Genomic DNA, 22981 nt, shown 5'->3' on the forward strand with positions numbered 1-22981 from the left:
CCAACCAACCCATTACTGTGGAATTCAGTTGAGGATGAAACCGAAGCCCCAGAACGCTGCGTCAGAACTCATTCGGGAAGATGGCATGTTTCGGGAAGATGCCAGGTTTCGGGAAGATGGCACGTTTCGGGAAGATGGCACGTTTCGGGAAGATGGCACGTTTCGGGAAGATGGCACGTTTCGGGAAGATGGCACGTTTCGGGAAGATGGCACGTTTCGGGAAGATGGCACGTTTCGGGAAGATGGCACGTTTCGGGAAGATGGCACGTTTCGGGAAGATGGCATGTTTCGGGAAGATGGCACGTTTCGGGAAGATGGCACGTTTCGGGAAGATGGCACGTTTCATACTGTATAACAGGAACTACTATTAGAACTTGATCAAATGAACCATTGCATTATCAATGCTCTCCATATACCCTGTATGCATCCTGTACTACGTTCAATCATGTGTGCATGGAAGTGTAAATGTACTAGTGTGGGTGCCAGCTTGTTTCAGCCTCAGCTGAATTCTCGTTGTCTTGGCAAGGCAACTATGTTGAATACACAAACAGTCTGGCATCCACCCACGCTGTAAACCTACTTGCTTTAGAACTAATCCCATTCCATATGGTTGATTCACACCACTGTCAGCTTGGCTGACCCCTACAATGCTTTGCTTTATCTTGGCCAGGTCGCAGTTGTAAATGAGAACTTGTTCTCAACTAGCCTACCTGGTTAAATAAAGGTTAAACAAATAAAATAGCCGTTCGTGTCCTCTGGTTTCAGGGAGGTAGGTAATAGGTATTCAGATCACACTCACTTCCCCCCAGCGTAAACTTCGGCTGTGTCGAAGAGATTGACCCCGTTCTCGTAGGCGATGGTCATCAGCTGCTCAGCCACCTGAGAAACACAAGATATCAACCAAGGAGAGAACAGAGAGCTGGCAGCTGAAAGGCATTCGGCAGAGACAAAACAAGAGAAAATATTTTTGAAACTCAAAATGAAACAGTTCTCTGTAGCTCAGTTGGTAGAGCAAGGGCACTTGCAACGCCAGAATAATGGGTTTGATTCCTGGACTGCATGTATGCACACATGACTGTAAATCTTTTCAGATCAAATCATCTGCTAAATAGCATATATTGTACTGGGTAGAATTCAGCAAAAACAAATGAGAGAAATACATTTTGGTGGGGATTTGTGCCATGAATGCTAAAACGTTAACATGTGGAAACAGTGACAGGGAAACTAAACTAAAGCATGGATTGTTGTCAGACGTTGTTCATAGACTGCTTATAGGGTAAGGAAACCAACGTGTCATTTGGGTGAACTATCCCTTTTTGTACTATTTCAATGTTTTAGGTGCTAAATGAATGTTGTCTTGTTATCTAGTCTGTGGGATCTCCCTGTTACTATACATAAAATACACAATATCAACATCCTGTAATTTCTTTGTCAACTTTGTCAACATCATTCTACTTTTTGTACCTGCAGGCCACTTTCACAAGGACAATGCAGTCTACCCGTATCAGCGTCTCCAGTAGACAAATGTCACAGTTCAATGCCCTCACTCCACTAGTGTGTGTGTGTGTGTGTGTGTGTGTGTGTGTGTGTGTGTGTGTGTGTGTGTGTGTGTGTGTGTGTGTGTGTGTGTGTGTGTGTGTGTGTGTGTGTGTGTGTGTGTGTGTGTGTGCATGGCATGCACGTGTATGCATGTGTCATGTATGTAAATGTTTGTGTGTGTGTTTGTTCAACTGTGTGTGAACTGTCCACATGTGAGCCAGAAAGCCTCTGGGGTTTTGGCCCATGGATCTGAGAGGCATCAGGGTGAGGGAGTGATAAGGCAGAGGAGGTCTTGGTGCTAACAGGAGCTGACTGGGAAGGAGATCTGTTTTGGGACGACCACACTAACCAGGGGTCCGGGATAGCTCAGTTGGTTGAAATGCTGCGCTGGTAACACCAGTGTTGTGGGTGCAATTCCTTTTAACGGTCTCATGCATAGCTTGTAATTTGAATCCTGACTTACCTCATCTGAAATCTGACCTCCAAACGTTACCCAAGTACCTAGGAAAAATACATGTCAAAGTCATAATTCTGGAACAAAAAAAAACATTTGTGCAAAATGGAACATTCTAATCTATACTTTAAACCCCTATATGTTGATAGTGATAGAAAGTGTCACCACAAGTCACCCAAAATGGAACATTCTAATCTATACTTTAAACCCCTATATGTTGATAGTGATAGAAAGTGTCACCATAAGTCACCCAAAATGGAACATTCTAATCTATACTTTAAACCCCTATATGTTGATAGTGATAGAAAGTGTCACCACAAGTCACCCAAAATGGAACATTCTAATCTATACTTTAAACCCTTATATGTTGATAGTGATAGAAAGTGTCACCACAAGTCACCCAATTGCTAACTTTGGACACAGAAATATGATTAACACTCTCAAATCCAACATCTAACAAAAAATGTGAAAGGTCAGAGGGCACAGTAGGATAAGTTCTGGCAGGTTCAGTACTCCTCCTCTTGTTTCTCTTCCTGTCACAACCCTGGCCTCGACTATACTTACCCATGATTCACCACTGCTAAACCCACCCTGGGTGGAGCTGCATGTGTGTGTGTGTGTGTACGTGTGAGTCCTTTCATGTGTGTGTGTGTTATGATGCTAACTTTGCTCCCGGTCTTTGCATGGTAAAGCTACAGCCCCTCTGTCCTTGTCAGAATTGCCTAGCATCACCCCAAAATAATTCAGTTACTGTGTGTTTACTGTTTGTTGACTTCTCCCTTTACCCTCAATTACCCCCTCAGTGTTTCAGCAGGGTCATTAGAGTTGCTGTACAAGGCAATAGGCGAGTATGACTTATTTGCCTTGCTCAAAAGCACAAGGATGACTTTATATTGTACTATTACTGCACACACAACACACACACACACACACACACACACACACACACACACACACACACACACACACACACACACACACACACACACACACACACACACACACACACAGAAGACAAGCACAAAGAGAGTGTTTATCTGTCGGGTTGCCTGACAACATCATGAAAATGATGCGTATGCATCAATGGGGCCAGAAGCCGTGCTTGTTATGATTCTGAACGGTCAAATAGCTAGCAACAATGCCAAGAAGCTCCCATGTGGGCAATCATAGGTGGCTCGTTTAATTTTTTTCTTGTTCTTGATACCATGTCTCGTTTTGAAGTGTTTTGACTAATTTCATGTCAATGTTAATATGGTTCAAATTCGGCAGCTAGCTAAACAACAACTGCAACAGTGTATTTGAGAGACAACATGTGCTCCTTTTTCTAAGCAAGCTCTGTCTGTTTTGCCCCGTAGTTGTGCACTAGTCGATTCTGTTGCTAAACAACCAATCCCTGTATGGTATAGTTGCTTAAGTATTCATAAAGCAGATGAATTAAATCAATCCTATCAAAGTTTACCCCCTGGTGTGCATTAGATATGGGTGATAATTGAGCAGCTTGTTTTCTGAAACCAGGAGCACTGATTAAATATTAACAAGAATAAGATTAAATTACTGTAAATAGCTGCACACTGTCCCTCCACACTCAGAGTATAGAAGATGCAAAACTTTGCCTCTCTGTATCTATGTCACACACACACACACACACACACACACACACACACACACACACACACACACACACACACACACACACACACACACACACACACACACACACACACACACACACACACACACACACACACACACACACACACACACACAGGACATAATGAAGCATTAGTATCTGGAAAGAGTTGAGCTGAATACAGAGGTTACACATGGATGCTAATCAAATCATTAGCGATTTGTCACTAATGCTAATTAAACATACTCACCGAGGCCCAAACAGGAAACACGCAGGCCTGATTTCCCCAGGTTCCTGTGGAAAACACATCCCATAATGTTATTGAGATGAAGAAAACTAGTGTTGCGTGTTCATGATACTAGAAACACACACACACACATACACACACATCCTCTTGTCTCTTGACAATCTAACAATGGCATGCTATTAGATGGGATGTAAACACATGAGACATGTACACAATTCACTGGCAGCCATTTGCTCCGTTTTGCACCAAACAATTGAAAAGGAACTGAAAATCAATTGTAGTTGCTGCCGGAGCGTTTAATAATGGTTCATTGTGACCTATTGACCTCCTCATATTTGATCAGGGAGAATCATTGGAACACGGGGTCACCTCTGTCGCTGGTCCAATCGTGAATCAGAGAAATTACTGGGAGAAGAGAGTTGATTTAGCCCATCTATCACACACTACACTCTCACATTGGATTTTCTCGGGTTGGACTTGTTTCATTACTTCATACTGTACCTCTGTGGGGTTTGAAATTATATGTGTGATTTTGTACAAAACAATAACTATTTTTTGTTGTTTAGTAAGCCATCAATCTTTTTTCAGTCTAAGATGTTTTTTTCCCTAAATGAGACACTTAAAGAAATACATACAGATATTTTTTTAATTTAACCTTAATTTAACTAGGAAAGTCAGTTAAAATTTTTATTTTATTTTACAATAGTGTTCTACACCCGGCAAACCTCCCGTAACCCAGACAATGCTGTGCCAATTGTACGCCGCCCAGGATTGAACCAGGGTCTGTAGTGACGCCTCGAGCACTGAGATGCAGTGCCTTAGACTGCTGCGCCACTCGGGAGCTCTTACTCACATACAGTATACACACATGCACGCACGCACGCACGCTCACATGCACACAATCTCGCACACACAACAGAGATAACAGACAATTCTACCCTAAAACATTACATTGTTATTGTCTGCCTCAGGAACACAACACGACTATCTGTAGCATCTCCCACCATCACCACTGCAGTGCTATTTTATTACTCTAATACGACTGCAATTGCAAACACTTTCACCTTTATCTCTCTCTCTCTCTCTCTACCCTCCCTCCCTCCCTCCCTCCCTCCCTCCCTCCCTCCCTCCCTCCCTCCCTCCCTCCCTCCCTCCCTCCCTCCCTCCCTCCCTCCCTCCCTCCCTCTCTCTCTCTCGCCCCCCCCCTCTCTCGCTCTCTCTCTTTCTTGCTGTCCCCCTGACCATTAACTCTCTCACAGTATACCTCTGATCTATGGCTCTCTTCTAAAGCCTAATTTATTCCAAGCTAATTCTCAATTTCCTCCTAGCTGATCCACGCTAATACAAAAAGAGAGGGAGCGAGAGAGAGAGAGATAGAGTTCCTCTCATGGAGTAGGAGAAATAAGTAACGACTGGAGAAAAACCCAAGGCCATTGATTTTCACTCATGCACGCTAGCATGAATGTGCACGCACGCACACAAACACACTCATGCACGCTAGCATGAATGTGCACGCATGCACACAAACACACTCATGCACGCTAGCATGAATGTGCACGCACGCACACAAACACACTAGCATGAATATGCACGCACACACCCCATTACTCACTGTAATGCAGGACTAAACGTCCTTACATATTCCTGAATCAGAGAAAGCAGCAACGTCTATCTGTAAGAAATATGCCGCTGCTCTCAGGCAAAGAGACGTTTTCACTGACTCCATACTCCATTAAGACTACCAACACCATTAATGACACTGTTAACGGCTAAGCAAACAACTAATGGGCCTTACAGGGCAAGACATGGCCATTTGAATCGAACCCCATGCTATCAAACATCACTTCAGACCAATACAATTGGACATGTACAACATAAGGCTAAATCACTCACAACCACTGGCAAAACTGTGATGTCATGCCTTAGACCATTGCGCCACTCAGGAGGCCCCCAAGCCGCACTTCTTAACACCCACTCGCTTAACCAGCTGCACCAATTTGTCAGAGGGAACACTGTTCAACTGCTGACTGAAATCAGCTTGCAGGCGCCCAGCCCGCCACAAGGAGTCACTGGAGTGCGATGAGCCAAGTAAAGCCTCCCCCGGCCAAACTCTCCCCTAACCCGGACAACGCTGAGCCTATTGTGGGCCGCCCTATGGAACCCCAGGCTGTAGTGACGCCGCAACACTGTGGTGCAGTGCCTTAGACTGCTGTGCCACTAGGGAAGCTTCTTATACACATTCAAAAATCACTTCTTTCTAATAAATCCTGCAGAGTGATAAGTGCACCTGGGATCACATCTGAAAGTGTTCTAGATTACCCTGCAGAGCTCTTCCTGTAGACCGAGAGATATGTGCATCGTTTGGGAAGGTAGCTATAATCTCTAATGGCTGAACTCAGGCAAGGTGTCTCTCGTTATGTAACGAGCTACGGGGCATCAGGGCAGGGGGTGGAGACACCAATGATTCCAGAGATTAGACTTTACTCAAGTCTAGAAGTGGAGAGAGAGGAGTGGGAAGATTTAACCTTGAGAGTTGTTTGTTTGTTTGTATGTGGGTGCGCATGCGTGCGTGCTTGTCTGCTTGCCTGTGTGCCTGTTTATTTTGCAGAAGACAATTGTTCTAGACTAGGCCATTTACATAGTATAACACATTCAGTACAGTCAACATGCAAAACATATAGTACATTAAACACAGTTTCTTATGCATGGGGGATGTCTAAATGGGAAAAAGCCTTAAAGTGAAATGTCAAATGAGCCACATGAAGACACCCCAATCATACAAACCGTCCTGTCACGCCACATAAACATCTGCTGCTATGTCGCTATAGCTACTCGCTAGCGCTATTTTTATCCCATATTCCCACATCCTCTGTTTAAATAGATGATCAAATTAACATCTAGTGAGACTTATTAAATCACACCCTGAAAATAGTGGAATAGTCACCACTTACACTCCAGGAGAGATATAATGAATCCCTGAGAAGCTGTTTCATAGCTATCTCATCAAACTTAGACTATGGAAAATAACTTTGAGGGAAAGTTGGGATATTAGGGGCTGCCAGAGAAAAGCTATGAAGCAGAGAGAGGAAATGATAAACTAAGCCGGCGGCCGTTGCTCAGGGATAGCCTGCAATTGGCCTTGACTGACACTTGGTGGACCGAGAAAAGAGGGTGAGGAAGAATAGGGAGAGAGACAGAGGGGAGGGAGACAGACAAGTAGATGGAGGAAGGAATTGGTACAGAGGGAATTGGAGTGATAGGGGATGAGAGCGAGAATGAGAGAATGAGGGAGGGAGGGAGGGAGGGAGGGAGGGAGGGAGGGAGGGAGGGAGGGAGGGAGGGAGGGAGGGAGGGAGGGAGGGAGGGAGGGAGGGAGGGAGGGAGGGAGGGAGGGAGGGAGGGAGGGAGGGAGGGAGGGAGGGAGGGAGGGAAGGAAGGAAGTAGATGGAGGAAGGAATTGGTACAGAGGGAATTGGAGGGAATTGGAGTGATAGGGGATGAGAGCGAGAATGAGAGAGCGAGAGAGAGAGAGAGAGAGAGAGAGAGAGAGAGAGAGAGAGAGAGAGAGAGGGAGGGAGGGAAGGAGGGAGGGAGAATGAGAGGGAATGAGAAAGAGAAAGGGAAAGGGAAAAAGAGAGAGAGAGAGAGTCCAACATGTAGATAGTCACAGAGGGGAGAATCTAAAAATCCAAAAGTCTATGCAGATCAAACACACTTCGCTAAATGACACAGAATGAGAAATGTGAAATGACAGCTGGTCCCCCACAGGGTTCAGTCAGTGTGTGTGTGTGTGCGCGCACGCACGCGTGTGTGAGTGTGTGTGTGCGTGCGTGTGTGCATGCTTTCGTTAGTGCATGTGAAATGTGAAATGACAGCTGGTTCCCCACAGGGCTCAGTGTGTGTGTGTCTGTCTGTGTGCTTGCGTGTGTGCGTGCGTGCATACCATGTGTGTGTGAGTAAATGATCTGTGCATATTATGGGACCCAATTAAACTTTAATACTGGACCCCTGGAATTGACTGGACATCAAAGGTACTGAATGGGGAGGGAGATGGGTCACATACTCAGCACAGCCACTTTGGAACTTGTGTATGGAATTGGTCACTAATTACATCGGTGGGCAATTTACTGTATTATAGAGCTAGTGTTTAATACATAGGTTTGCTGAAGACATACAAAAACATTTAAACTCAGTTTTTCACAATTCCTGACATTTAATGCTAGTAAAAATGACCTGTCTAAGGCCAGTAAGGATCACCACTTTATTTAAAAAATGTGAAATGTCAGAATAATAGTAGAGAGAATGATTTATTTCAGTTTTCATTTATCACATTCTCAGTGAGTCAGAAGTTTACATTCACTCAATTAGTATTTGGTAGCATTGCCTTTAAATTGTTTAACTTGGGTCAAACATTTTGGGTAGCCTTCCACAAGCTTCCCACAACAAGTTGGGTGAATCTTGGCCCATTTATTCTACCAGAGCTAGTATAACTGAGTCAGGTTTGTAGGCCTCCTTGCTCGCACATGCTTTTTCAGTTCTGCCCACAAATCTTCTATGGGATTGAGGTCTGGGCTTTGTGATGGCCACTCCAAAATCTTGACTTTGTTTTCCTTAAACCATTTTGCCACAACATTGGAAGTATGCTTGGTGTCATTGTCCATTTGGAAGACCCATTTGCGGCCAAGCTTTGACTTCCTGACTGATGTCTTGAGATGTTGCTTCAATATATCCACATAATTTTCCCTCCCTCATGATGCCATCTATTTTGTGCACCAGTCCCTCCTGCAGCAAAGCACCCCCACAACATGATGCTGCCACCCCGGTGCTTCACGGTTGGGATGGTGTTCTTTGGCTTGCAAGCCTCCCCCTTTTCCTCCAAACATAACAATGGTCATTATGGCCAACAGTTCGATTTTCGTTTCATCAGATCAGAGGATATTTCTCCAAAAAGGATGATCTTTGTTCCCATGTGCAGTTGCAAACCGTAGTCTGGCTTTTTTATGGTGGTTTTAGAGCAGTGGCTTCTTCCTTGCTGAGCGGCCTTTCAGGTTATGTCGATATAGGACTCGTTTTACTGTGGATATAGATACTTTTGTACCTGTTTCCTCCAGCATCTTCACAAGGTCCTTTGCTGTTGTTCTGGGATTGATTTGCACTTTTCACACCAAAATACGTTCATCTCTAGAAGACAGAATGCGCCTTCTTCCTGAGCGGTATGACGGCTGCATGGTCCCATGGTGTTTATACTTCCATACTATTGTTTGTACAGATGAACGTGGTACCTTCAGGCATTTGGAAATTTTAATTTTTAATTTTTGTGGAGGTCTACAATTCTACAAGGTCTTGGCTGATTTCAGCAAAGAGGCACTGAGTTTGAAGGTAGGCCTTGAAATACATCCATAGGTACACCTCCAAGTGACTCAAATTATGTCAATTAGCCTATCAGAAGCTTCTAAAGCCATGACATTATTTTCTGGAATTTTCTAAGCTGTTTAAAGGCACAGTCAATTTAGTGTATGTAAACTTCTGACCCACTGGAATTGTGATACAGTGAATTATAACTGAAATAACCTGTCTGTAAACAATTTTTTTTTAAATGTGTTTTGTCATGCACAAAGTAGATGTCCTTCCCAACTTGCCAAATCTATAGTTTGTTAATTAACAAGAAATTTGTGGAGTGGTTGAAAAACAAGTTTTAATGACCTACGTGTATGTAAACCTTCGACTTCAACTGTACATACACTACCGATCAAAATATTTAGAACACCCACTCATTCAAGTTTTTTTTCTCTATTTTCTACATTGTAGAATAATAGTGAATACATCAAAACTATGAAATAGCACATATGGAATCATGTAGTAAGCAAAAAAGTGTTAAACAAATCTAAATATATTGTATATATATTGCAGATTCTTCAAATAGCAACCTTTTGCCTTGATGAGAGCTTTTCACACTCTTGGCATTCTCTCAACCAACTTTCACCTGGAATGCTTTTACAACAATCTTGAAGGAGTTCCCACATATGCTGAGCACTTGTTGGCTGCTTTTCCTTCACTCTGCGGTCCGACTCATCCCAAATCATCTCAATTTGGTTGAGGTCAGGGGATTGTGGAGGCCAGGTCATCTGATGCAGCACTCCATCACTCTCCTTCTTGGTAAAAATAGCCCTTACACAGCCTGGGGGTGTGTTTGGTCATTGTCCTGTTGAAAAACAAATGATAGTCCCACTAAGCCCAAACCAGATGGGATGGCGTATCGCTCCAGAATGCTGTGGTAGCCATGCTGGTTAAGTGTGCCTTGAATTCTAAATGAATCACAGATAGTGTCACCAGCAAAGCACTCCCACACCATAACACCTCCTCCTCCATGCTTTACGGTGGGGAAACACACATGTGGAGATAATCCGTTCACCCACACATCTCATAAAGACAGAGCGGTTGGTACCAAAATCTAAAATTTGGACTCCAGACCAAAGGACAAATTTCCACCGGTCTAATGTCCATTTTTCATGTTTCTTGGCCCAAGCAAGTCTCTTTTTGTTATTGGTGTCCTTTAGTAGTAGTTTCTTTGCAGCAATTTGACCATGAAGGCCTGAATCACGCAGTCCCTTCTGAACAGTTGAGGTTGAGATGTGTCTTTTAATTGAACTCTGTGAAGCATTTATTTGGGCTGCAATTTCTAAGGCTGGTAACTCTAATGAACGTATCCTCTGCAGCAGAGTTCTGGGTCTTCCATTCCTGTGGCGGTCCTCATGAGAGCCAGTTTCATCATAGCCCTGGATGGTTTTTGAAACTGCACTTGAAGAAACTTTCAAAGTTCTTGAAATTTTACATGTTGACTGACTTTCATGTCTTAAAGTAATGATGGAGCTGTTCTTGCCATAATAGGGACTTGGTCTTTTACCAAATCAAGCTATCTTCTGTAAAAAGTCACAACACAACTGATTGGTTCAAACGCATTAAGGAAAGAAGTTCCACAAATAAACTTTTAACAAGGCACTACTGTTAATTGAAATGCATTGCAGGTGACTACCTCATGAAGCTGGTTGAGAGAATGCCAAGAGTGTGCAAAGCTATCATCAAGACAAAGGGTAGCTACTTGTCTTCATTATTATTCACAACGTAGAAAATAGTACAAATAAAGAAAAGCCCTTGAATGAGTAGGTGTTCTAAAAATGTTTGTCCAGTAGTGTACATAGGTTTGTATAGTCTAATGCAGACAAATATATGATGCATGATTTACTAACACTTTTAGATGATGGGAAACGTATGTCTCTGCCTCTAAGAAGTTAGTGGTCACACAATTCAGCAGTATTGCATTGCATTCTGTTTTTGGCCAATAGAGGCAGGCTATTTGGTTTATCTGTCTGTCGAATAAGAACTGAGCTGTCCATCCCTGGTACCCTGAAGTGTAGTGGCCTATCCAATACATCACCCTGGTGCTATTTACCAGTCAGAGTAGGAAACTGTACTAAATGGTGTAAGTAGTGGAGTTCCTGTGATTGAAGGTTTATGAGAGCCTCTGATGTGAAATGGTAAAAGTGGCCAATAGTGATAAATCAGTACAGTAGGATATACAACCACACACACACTGGTGCATGCACACACACACACACAGAATACGCAAGAGTCACAAACAGTAACGCACGAAACACAGACATACAAAAAGGCACACTCAGACTCACTCACACATACAGAGGGGCATCCAGGCATGGAATGATAAATGGCTCATTCTGGGGGAAAATGCCAGCATAAGGGCAAAACGCCAGTATAAGGGGAAAACGCCAGTATAAGGGCAAAACGCCAGTATAAGGGGAAAACGCCAGTATAAGGGGAAAACGCCAGTATAAGGGGAAAACGCCAGTATAAGGGAAAAACGCCAGTATAAGGGCTAAACGCCAGTATAAGGGCAAAAAGCCAGTAGAAGGGAGAAACGCCAGTATAAGGGCAAAACGCCAGTATAAGGGGAAAATGCCAGTATAAGGGCAAAACGCCAGTATAAGGGGAAAACGCCAGTATAAGGGAAAACGCCAGTGTAAGGGGAAAACGCCAGTATAAGGGGAAAACGCCAGTATAAGGGGGAAACGCCAGTATAAGGGAAAACGCCAGTATAAGGGCAAAACGCCAGTATAAGGGGAAAACGCCAGTATAAGGGGAAAACGCCAGTATAAGGGGAAAACGCCAGCATAAGGGCAAAACGCCAGTATAAGGGGAAAACGCCAGTATAAGGGAAAAACGCCAGTATAAGGGGAAAACGCCAGTATAAGGGAAAACGCCAGTATAAGGGGCTAAACGGCAGTATAAGGGGAAAACGCCAGTATAAGGGGAAAACGCCAGTATAAGGGCAAAACGCCAGTATAAGGGGGAAAACGCCAGTATAAGGGCAAAACGCCAGTATAAGGGGAAACGCCAGTATAAGGGGGAAAATGCCAGTATAAGGGCAAAACGCCAGTATAAGTGGAAAACGCCAGTATAAGGGGGAAAACGCCAGTGTAAGGGGGAAAACGCCAGTGTAAGGGGAAAATGCCAGTATAAGGGCAAAACGCCAGTATAATGGGAAAATGCCAGTGTAAGGGGAAAAAAGACAGTGTAAGGGGAAAACACCAGTATAATGGGAAAACGCCACTGTAAGGGGAAAAAAGACAGTATAAAGGGGAAAATGCCAGTTAAGGGGAAAACGCCAGTATAAGGGCAAAACGCCACTATAAGGGGAAAACGCCAGTATAATGGAATGAATGCGCCTGTGTACGGGCAAAACGCCAGTATAAGGGGAAAACACCAGTATAAGGGGAAAACGCCAGTGTAAGGGGAAAATGCCAGTATAAGGGCAAAACAAACACCAGTATAAGGGGAAAACCCCAGTGTAAGGGGAAAACGCCAGTATAAGGGGGAAAACGCCAGTATAAGGGGAAAAACATCAGTGTAAGGGGAAAACGCCAGTATAAGGGGAAAAGGCCAGTATAAGGGGAAAACGCCAGTATAAGGGGAAGAACATCAGTGTAAGGGGAAAACGCCAGTATAAGGGGAAAATGCCAGTATAAGGGGAAAACGCCAGAATAAGGGAAAACGCCAGTGTAAGGGGAAAACGCCAGTATAAGGGGAAAACGCCAGTATAAGGGGAAAACGCCAGTATAAGGGAAAACGCCAGTATAAGGGCAAAACGCCAGTATAAGGGGAAAACGCCAGTGTAAGGGGAAAACGCCAGTATAAGGGGAAAACGCCAGTATAAGGGGAAAACGCCAGTATAAGGGCAAAACGCCAGTATAAGGGGAAAACGCCAGTATAAGGGGAAAACGCCAGTATAAGGGAAAACGCCAGTATAAGGGGGAAAACGCCAGTATAAGGGCAAAACGCCAGTATAAGGGCAAAACGCCAGTATAAGGGGGAAAACGCCAGTGTAAGGGGGAAAACGCCAGTGTAAGGGGAAAATGCCAGTATAAGGGCAAAACGCCAGTATAATGGGAAAATGCCAGTGTAAGGGGAAAAAAGACAGTGTAAGGGGAAAACACCAGTATAATGGGAAAACGCCAGTGTAAGGGGAAAAAAGACAGTATAAAGGGGAAAATGCCAGTTAAGGGGAAAAAAGACAGTATAAAGGGGAAAATGCCAGTTAAGGGGAAAACGCCAGTATAAGGGCAAACGCCACTATAAGGGGAAAACGCCAGTATAATGGAATGCGCCTGTGTACGGGCATAACGCCAGTGTAAGGGGAAAACACCAGTATAAGGGGAAAACGCCAGTGTAAGGGGAAAACGCCAGTATAAGGGCAAAACAAACACCAGTATAAGGGGAAAACCCCAGTGTAAGGGGAAAACGCCAGTATAAGGGGGAAAACGCCAGTATAAGGGAAAACGCCAGTATAAGGGAAAACGCCAGTATAAGGGGGAAACGCCAGTATAAGGGGAAAACGCCAGTGTAAGGGGAAAACGCCAGTATAAGGGGAAAACGCCAGTGTAAGGGGGAAAACGCCAGTGTAAGGGGAAAATGCCAGTATAAGGGCAAAACGCCAGTATAATGGGAAAATGCCAGTGTAAGGGGAAAAAAGACAGTGTAAGGGAAAAACACCAGTATAATGGGAAAACGCCAGTGTAAGGGGGAAAACGCCAGTGTAAGGGGAAAATGCCAGTATAAGGGCAAAACGCCAGTATAATGGGAAAATGCCAGTGTAAGGGGAAAAAAGACAGTGTAAGGGGAAAACACCAGTATAATGGGAAAACGCCACTGTAAGGGGAAAAAAGACAGTATAAAGGGGAAAATGCCAGTTAAGGGGAAAACGCCAGTATAAGGGCAAAACGCCACTATAAGGGGAAAACGCCAGTATAATGGAATGCGCCTGTGTACGGGCAAAACGCCAGTATAAGGGGAAAACACCAGTATAAGGGGAAAACGCCAGTGTAAGGGGAAAATGCCAGTATAAGGGCAAAACAAACACCAGTATAAGGGGAAAACCCCAGTGTAAGGGGAAAACGCCAGTATAAGGGGGAAAACGCCAGTATAAGGGGAAAAACATCAGTGTAAGGGGAAAACGCCAGTATAAGGGGAAAACGCCAGTATAAGGGGAAAACGCCAGTATAAGGGGAAGAACATCAGTGTAAGGGGAAAACGACAGTATAAGGGGAAAACGCCAGGATAAGGGGAAAACGCCAGTATAAGGGAAAACGCCAGTGTAAGGGGAAAACGCCAGTATAAGGGGAAAACGCCAGTATAAGGGGAAAACGCCAGTATAAGGGAAAACGCCAGTATAAGGGCAAAACGCCAGTATAAGGGGAAAACGCCAGTGTAAGGGGAAAACGCCAGTATAAGGGGAAAACGCCAGTATAAGGGGAAAACGCCAGTATAAGGGCAAAACGCCAGTATAAGGGGAAAACGCCAGTATAAGGGGAAAACGCCAGTATAAGGGAAAACGCCAGTATAAGGGGGAAAACGCCAGTATAAGGGCAAAACGCCAGTATAAGGGCAAAACGCCAGTATAAGGGGGAAAACGCCAGTGTAAGGGGGAAAACGCCAGTGTAAGGGGAAAATGCCAGTATAAGGGCAAAACGCCAGTATAATGGGAAAATGCCAGTGTAAGGGGAAAAAAGACAGTGTAAGGGGAAAACACCAGTATAATGGGAAAACGCCAGTGTAAGGGGAAAAAAGACAGTATAAAGGGGAAAATGCCAGTTAAGGGGAAAAAAAGACAGTATAAAGGGGAAAATGCCAGTTAAGGGGAAAACGCCAGTATAAGGGCAAAACGCCACTATAAGGGGAAAACGCCAGTATAATGGAATGCGCCTGTGTACGGGCATAACGCCAGTGTAAGGGGAAAACACCAGTATAAGGGGAAAACGCCAGTGTAAGGGGAAAACGCCAGTATAAGGGCAAAACAAACACCAGTATAAGGGGAAAACCCCAGTGTAAGGGGAAAACGCCAGTATAAGGGGGAAAACGCCAGTATAAGGGAAAACGCCAGTATAAGGGAAAACGCCAGTATAAGGGGGAAACGCCAGTATAAGGGGAAAACGCCAGTGTAAGGGGAAAACGCCAGTATAAGGGGAAAACGCCAGTGTAAGGGGGAAACGCCAGTGTAAGGGGAAAATGCCAGTATAAGGGCAAAACGCCAGTATAATGGGAAAATGCCAGTGTAAGGGGAAAAAAGACAGTGTAAGGGGAAAACACCAGTATAATGGGAAAACGCCAGTGTAAGGGGAAAAAAGACAGTATAAAGGGGAAAATGCCAGTTAAGGGGAAAACGCCAGTATAATGGGAAAACGCCAGTGTAAGGGGAAAAAAGACAGTGTAAGGGAAAACTCCAGTGTAAGGGGAAAACGCCAGTATAAGGGGGAAAACGCCAGTATAAGGGGGAAAACGCCAGTGTAAGGGGGGAAAACGCCAGTATAAGGGGAAAACGCCAGTATAAGGGGAAAACGCCAGTTTAAGGGCAAAACGCCAAGTATAAGGGGAAAATGCCAGTGTAAGGGGAAAACGCCAGTATAAGGGCAAACAAACACCAGTATAAGGGGAAAACGGCAGTATAAAGGGGAAAACGGCAGTATAAGGGCAAAACGCCAGTATAAGGGGAAAACGCCAGTATAAGGGGAAAACGCCAGTGTAAGGGGAAAAACATCAGTATAAGGGCAAAACGCCAGTATAAGGGGAAAACGCCAGTATAACGGGAAAACGCCAGTATAAGGGGAAAATGCCAGTATAAGTGGAAAACGCCAGTATAAGGGCAAAACGCCAGTATAAGGGGAAAACGCCAGTATAAGGGCAAAACGCCAGTATAAGGGGAAAACGCCAGTATAAGGGAAAAACGCCAGTATAAGGGCTAAACGCCAGTATAAGGGCAAAAAGCCAGTAGAAGGGAGAAAACGCCAGTATAAGGGCAAAACGCCAGTATAAGGGGAAAATGCCAGTATAAGGGCAAAACGCCAGTATAAGGGGAAAACGCCAGTATAAGGGAAAACGCCAGTGTAAGGGGAAAACGCCAGTATAAGGGGAAAACGCCAGTATAAGGGGGAAACGCCAGTATAAGGGAAAACGCCCAGTATAAGGGCAAAACGCCAGTATAAGGGGAAAACGCCAGTATAAGGGGAAAACGCCAGTATAAGGGGAAAACGCCAGCATAAGGGCAAAACGCCAGTATAAGGGGAAAACGCCAGTATAAGGGAAAAACGCCAGTATAAGGGGAAAACGCCAGTAATAAGGGAAAACGCCAGTATAAGGGAAAAACGCCAGTATAAGGGGAAAACGCCAGTATAAGGGAAAACGCCAGTATAAGGGGCTAAACGGCAGTATAAGGGGAAAACGCCAGTATAAGGGCAAAACGCCAGTATAAGGGGAAAACGCCAGTATAAGGGCAAAACGCCACTATAAGGGGAAAACGCCAGTATAATGGAATGCGCCTGTGTACGGGCAAAACGCCAGTATAAGGGGAAAACACCAGTATAAGGGGAAAACGCCAGTGTAAGGGGAAAATGCCAGTATAAGGGCAAAACATCAGTGTAAGGGGAAAACGCCAGTATAAGGGGAAAACGCCAGTATAAGGGGAAAACGCCAGTATAAAGGGAAGAACATCAGTGTAAGGGGAAAACGCCAGTATAAGGGGAAAACGCCAGTATAAGGGGAAAACGCCAGTATAAGGGAAAACGCCAGTGTAAGGGGAAAACGCCAGTATAAGGGAAAACGCCAGTATAAGGGCAAAACGCCAGTATAAGGGGAAAACGCCAGTGTAAGGGGAAAACGCCAGTATAAGGGGAAAACGCCAGTATAAGGGGAAAACGCCAGTATAAGGGCAAAACGCCAGTATAAGGGGAAAACGCCAGTATAAGGGGAAAACGCCAGTATAAGGGAAAACGCCAGTATAAGGGGGAAAACGCCAGTATAAGGGCAAAACGCCAGTATAAGGGGAAAACGCCAGTATAAGGGGGAAAACGCCAGTGTAAGGGGGAAAACGCCAGTGTAAGGGGAAAATGCCAGTATAAGGGCAAAACGCCAGTATAATGGGAAAATGCCAGTGTAAGGGGAAAAAAGACAGTGTAAGGGGAAAACACCAGTATAATGGGAAAACGCCAGTGTAAGGGGAAAAAAGACAGTATAAAGGGGAAAATGCCAGTTAAGGGGAAAAAAGACAGTATAAAGGGGAAAATGCCAGTTAAGGGGAAAACGCCAGTATAAGGGCAAAACGCCACTATAAGGGGAAAACGCCAGTATAATGGAATGCGCCTGTGTACGGGCAAAACGCCAGTGTAAGGGGAAAACACCAGTATAAGGGGAAAACGCCAGTGTAAGGGGAAAACGCCAGTATAAGGGCAAAACAAACACCAGTATAAGGGGAAAACCCCAGTGTAAGGGGAAAACGCCAGTATAAGGGGAAAACGCCAGTATAAGGGAAAACGCCAGTATAAGGGAAAACGCCAGTATAAGGGGGAAACGCCAGTATAAGGGGAAAACGCCAGTGTAAGGGGAAAACGCCAGTATAAGGGGAAAACGCCAGTGTAAGGGGGGAAAACGCCAGTGTAAGGGGAAAATGCCAGTATAAGGGCAAAACGCCAGTATAAGGGGAAAATGCCAGTATAAGGCAAAACGCCAGTATAAGGGGAAAACGCCAGTATAAGGGAAAACGCCAGTGTAAGGGGAAACGCCAGTATAAAGGGGAAAACGCCAGTATAAGGGGGAAACGCCAGTATAAGGGAAAACGCCAGTATAAGGGCAAAACGCCAGTATAAGGGGAAAACGCCAGTATAAGGGGAAAACGCCAGTATAAGGGGAAAACGCCAGCATAAGGGCAAAACGCCAGTATAAGGGGAAAACGCCAGTATAAGGGAAAAACGCCAGTATAAGGGGAAAACGCCAGTATAAGGGAAAACGCCAGTATAAGGGAAAAACGCCAGTATAAGGGGAAAACGCCAGTATAAGGGAAAACGCCAGTATAAGGGGAAAACGCCAGCATAAGGGCAAAACGCCAGTATAAGGGGAAAACGCCAGTATAAGGGAAAAACGCCAGTATAAGGGGAAAACGCCAGTATAAGGGAAAACGCCAGTATAAGGGAAAAACGCCAGTATAAGGGGAAAACGCCAGTATAAGGGAAAACGCCAGTATAAGGGGCTAAACGGCAGTATAAGGGGAAAACGCCAGTATAAGGGCAAAACTCCAGTATAAGGGGAAAAACGCCAGTATAAGGGCAAAACGCCAGTATAAGGGGAAAAACGCCAGTATAAGGGCAAAACGCCAGTATAAGGGGAAAACGCTAGTATAAGGGAAAAACGCCAGTATAAGGGCTAAACGCCAGTATAAGGGCAAAAAGCCAGTAGAAGGGAGAAACGCCAGTATAAGGGCAAAAACGCCAGTATAAGGGGAAAATGCCAGTATAAGGGCAAAACGCAGTATAAGGGGAAAACGCCAGTATAAGGGAAAACGCCAGTGTAAGGGGAAAACGCCAGTATAAGGGGAAAACGCCAGTATAAGGGGGAAACGCCAAGTATAGGGAAACGCCAGTATAAGGGCAAAACGCCAGTATAAGGGGAAAACGCCAGTATAAGGGGAAAACGCCAGTATAAGGGGAAAACGCCAGCATAAGGGCAAAACGCCAGTATAAGGGGAAAACGCCAGTATAAGGGAAAAACGCCAGTATAAGGGGAAAACGCCAGTATAAAGGGAAAACGCCAGTATAAGGGAAAAACGCCAGTATAAGGGGAAAACGCCAGTATAAGGGAAAACGCCAGTATAAGGGGCTAAACGGCAGTATAAGGGGAAAACGCCAGTATAAGGGCAAAACGCCAGTATAAGGGGAAAACGCCAGTATAAGGGCAAAACGCCACTATAAGGGGAAAACGCCAGTATAATGGAATGCGCCTGTGTACGGGCAAAACGCCAGTATAAGGGGAAAACACCAGTATAAGGGAAAACGCCAGTGTAAAGGGAAAATGCCAGTATAAGGGCAAAACATCAGTGTAAGGGGAAAACGCCAGTATAGAGGGGAAACGCCAGTATAAGGGGAAAACGCCAGTATAAGGGGAAGAACATCAGTGTAAGGGGAAACGCCAGTATAAGGGAAAACGCCAGTATAAGGGGAAAAACGCCAGTATAGGGAAAAACGCCAGTATAAGGAAAACGCCAGTGTAGAGGGGAAAACGCCGTATAAGGGGAAAACGCCAGTATAAGGGGAAAACGCCAGTATAAGGGGAAAACGCCAGTATAGGGGAAAACGCCAGTATAAGGGGGAAAACGCCAGTATAAAGGGAAAAACGCCAGTATAAGGGGAAAAACGCCAGTAAATAAGGGAAAACGCCAGTATAAGGGAAAAACGCCAGTATAAGGGGAAAACGCCAGTATAAGGGAAAACGCCAGTGTAAGGGGGAAAACGCCAGTATAAGGGGAAAATGCCAGTATAAGGGGAAAACGCCAGTATAAGGGAAAACGCCAGTATAAGGGGCTAAACGGCAGTATAAGGGGAAACGCCAGTATAAGGGAAAACGCCAGTATAAGGGGCTAAACGGCAGTATAAGGGGGAAAATGCCAGTATAAGGGGAAAACGCCAGTATAAGGGGAAAACGCCAGTATAAGGGGAAGAACATCAGTGGTAAGGGGGAAAACGCCAGTATAAGGGGAAAACGCCAGTATAAGGGGAAAACGCCAGTATAAGGGAAAACGCCAGTGTAAGGGGAAAACGCCAGTATAGGGGAAAACGCCAGTGTAAGGGGGAAAACGCCAGTATAAGGGGAAAACGCCAGTATAAGGGGAAAACGCCAGTATAAGGGAAAACGCCAGTAATAAGGGGCAAAAACGCCAGTATAAAGGCGGAAAAACGCCAGTGTAAGGGGAAAACGCCAGTATAAGGGGAAAACGCCAGTATAAGGGGAAAACGCCAGTATAAGGGCAAACGCCAGTATAAGGGGAAAACGCCAGTATAAGGGGAAAACGCCAGTTATAAGGGAAACGCTAGTATAAGGGGGAAAACGCCAGTATAAGGGCAAAACGCCAGTATAAGGGGAAAACGCCAGATAAGGGGAAAACGCCAGTGTAAGGGGGAAAACGCCAGGTGTAAGGGGAAATGCCAGTAATAAGGGCAAAACGCCAGTATAATGGGAAAATGCCAGTGTAAGGGGAAAAAAGACAGTTGTAAAGGGAAACACCAGTATAATGGGAAACGCCAGTGTAAGGGGAAAAAAGACAGTATAAAGGGGAAATGCCAGTTAAGGGGAAAAAAGGACAGTATAAAGGGGAAAATGCCAGTTAAGGGGAAAACGCCAGTATAAGGGCAAAACGCCACTATAAGGGGAAAACGCCAGTATAATGGAATGCGCCTGTGTACGGGCAAAACGCCAGTGTAAGGGGAAAACACCAGTATAAGGGGAGAAAACGCCAGTGTAAGGGGAAAACGCCAGTATAAGGGCAAACAAACACCAGTATAAGGGAAAACCCAGTGTAAGGGGAAAACGCCAGTATAAGGGGGAAAACGCCAGTATAAGGGAAAACGCCAGTATAAGGGGAAAACGCCAGTATAAGGGGAAACGCCAGTATAAGGGAAAACGCCAGTATAAGGGAAAACGCCAGTATAGGGCAAAACGCCAGTATAAGGGGAAACGCCAGTATAAGGGGGAAAACGCCAGTATAAGGGCGAAACGCCAGTATAAGGGGAAAACGCCAGTATAAGGGCAAAACGCCAGTATAATGGGAAAATGCCAGTGTAAGGGGAAAAAGACAGTGTAAGGGAAAACGCCAGTATAATGGGAAAACGCCAGTGTAAGGGGAAAAGACAGTATAAAGGGGAAAATGCCAGTTAAGGGAAAAAAGCCAGTATAAGGGGAAATGCCAGTTAAGGGGAAACGCCAGTATAAGGGCAAAACGCCACTATAAGGGAAAACGCCAGTATAATGGAATGCGCCTGTGTACGGGCAAACGCCAGTGTAAGGGGAAAAACACCAGTATAAGGGGAAAACGCCAGTGTAAGGGAAAACGCCAGTATAAGGGCAAAACAAACACCAGTATAAGGGGAAAACCCCAGTGTAAGGGGAAAACGCCAGTATAAGGGGAAAACGCCAGTATAAGGGAAAACGCCAGTATAAGGGAAAACGCCAGTATAAGGGGAAAACGCCAGTATAAGGGAAAACGCCAGTGTAAGGGGAAAACGCCAGTATAAGGGGAAACGCCAGTATAAGGGGAAAAACGCCAGTGTAAGGGGAAAACGCCAGTATAAGGGGAAAACGCCAGTATAAGGGCAAAACGCCAGTATAATGGGAAAATGCCAGTGTAAGGGGAAAAAGACAGTGTAAGGGGAAAACACCAGTATAATGGGAAAACGCCAGTGTAAGGGGAAAAAAGACAGTATAAAGGGGAAAATGCCAGTTAAGGGGAAAACGCCAGTATAAGGGGAAAAACGCCAGTGTAAGGGGAAAAAGACAGTGTAAGGGGAAAACACCAGTGTAAGGGGAAAACGCCAGTATAAGGGGAAAACGCCAGTATAAGGGGGAAAACGCCAGTGTAAGGGGAAAACGCCAGTATAAGGGGAAAACGCCAGTATAAGGGGAAAACGCCAGTTTAAGGGCAAAACGCCAGTATAAGGGGAAAACGCCAGTGTAAGGGGAAAACGCCAGTATAAGGGCAAAACAAACACCAGTATAAGGGAAAACGGCAGTATAAGGGGAAAACGGCAGTATAAGGGGAAAACGGCAGTATAAGGGCAAAACGCCAGTATAAGGGGAAAACGCCAGTATAAGGGGAAAACGCCAGTGTAAGGGAAAAAGTCAGTATAAGGGTAAAACGCCAGTATAAGGGAAAACGCCAGTATAAGGGGAAAACGCCAGTATAAGGGAAAACCAGTATAGGGAAACGCCAGTATAAGGGCAAAACGCCAGTATAAGGGGAAAACGCCAGTATAAGGGCAAAACGCCAGTATAAGGGGAAAACGCCAGTATAAGGGAAAACGCCAGTGTAAGGGAAAACGCCAGTATAAGGGAAAACGCCAGTATAAGGGGAAAACGCCAGTATAAGGGAAAACGCCAGTATAAGGGGCAAAACGCCAGTATAAGGGGAAAACGCCAATGTAAGGGGAAAACGCCAGTATAAGGGAAAACGCCAGTATAAGGGGAAAAACATCAGTGTAAGGGGAAAACGCCAGTATAAGGGAAAACGCCAGTATAAGGGAAACGCGCCAGTATAGGGGAAAAACATCAGTTAAGGGGAAAACGCCAGTATAAGGGGAAATGCCAGTATAAGGGGAAAACGCCAGTATAAGGGAAAACGCCAGTGTAGGGGAAAACGCCAGTATAAGGGAAAACGCCAGTATAAGGGAAAACGCCAGTATAAGGGGAAAACGCCAGTATAATGGGAAAATGCCAGTGTAAGGGGAAAAAGACAGTGTAAGGGAAAACACCAGTATAATGGGAAAACGCCAGTGTAAGGGGAAAAAGACAGTATAAAGGGGAAAATGCCAGTTAAAGGGAAAACGCCAGTATAAGGGGAAACGCCAGTATAATGGGAAAACGCCAGTGTAAGGGGAAAAAAGACAGTGTAAGGGGAAAACGCCAGTGTAAGGGGAAAACGCCAGTATAAGGGGAAAACGCCAGTATAAGGGGGAAAACGCCAGTGTAAAAGGGGAAAACGCCAGTATAAGGGAAAACGCCAGTATAA

General features: G+C 45.0%; 1 protein-coding gene across 1 annotated transcript in view; it reads right to left on the reverse strand.

The window, feature by feature from the left end:
- The window catches only part of LOC109871607 (voltage-gated potassium channel subunit beta-1), a 92877-nt gene that overhangs the window by 35876 nt on the left and 34020 nt on the right, over nt 1-22981 (reverse strand). The window contains exons 2-4 of the mRNA XM_031807304.1: nt 3874-3917; nt 2003-2040; nt 800-879 (exon numbers count right to left, since the gene is read on the reverse strand). Of these exons, the coding sequence (XP_031663164.1) occupies nt 800-879; nt 2003-2040; nt 3874-3917 (162 nt within the window). The remainder of the gene's footprint in view (nt 1-799; nt 880-2002; nt 2041-3873; nt 3918-22981) is intronic.

The sequence above is a fragment of the Oncorhynchus kisutch genome, linkage group LG27, assembly GCF_002021735.2.
Source record: "Oncorhynchus kisutch isolate 150728-3 linkage group LG27, Okis_V2, whole genome shotgun sequence".
Taxonomy (NCBI): Eukaryota; Metazoa; Chordata; class Actinopteri; order Salmoniformes; family Salmonidae; genus Oncorhynchus; species Oncorhynchus kisutch.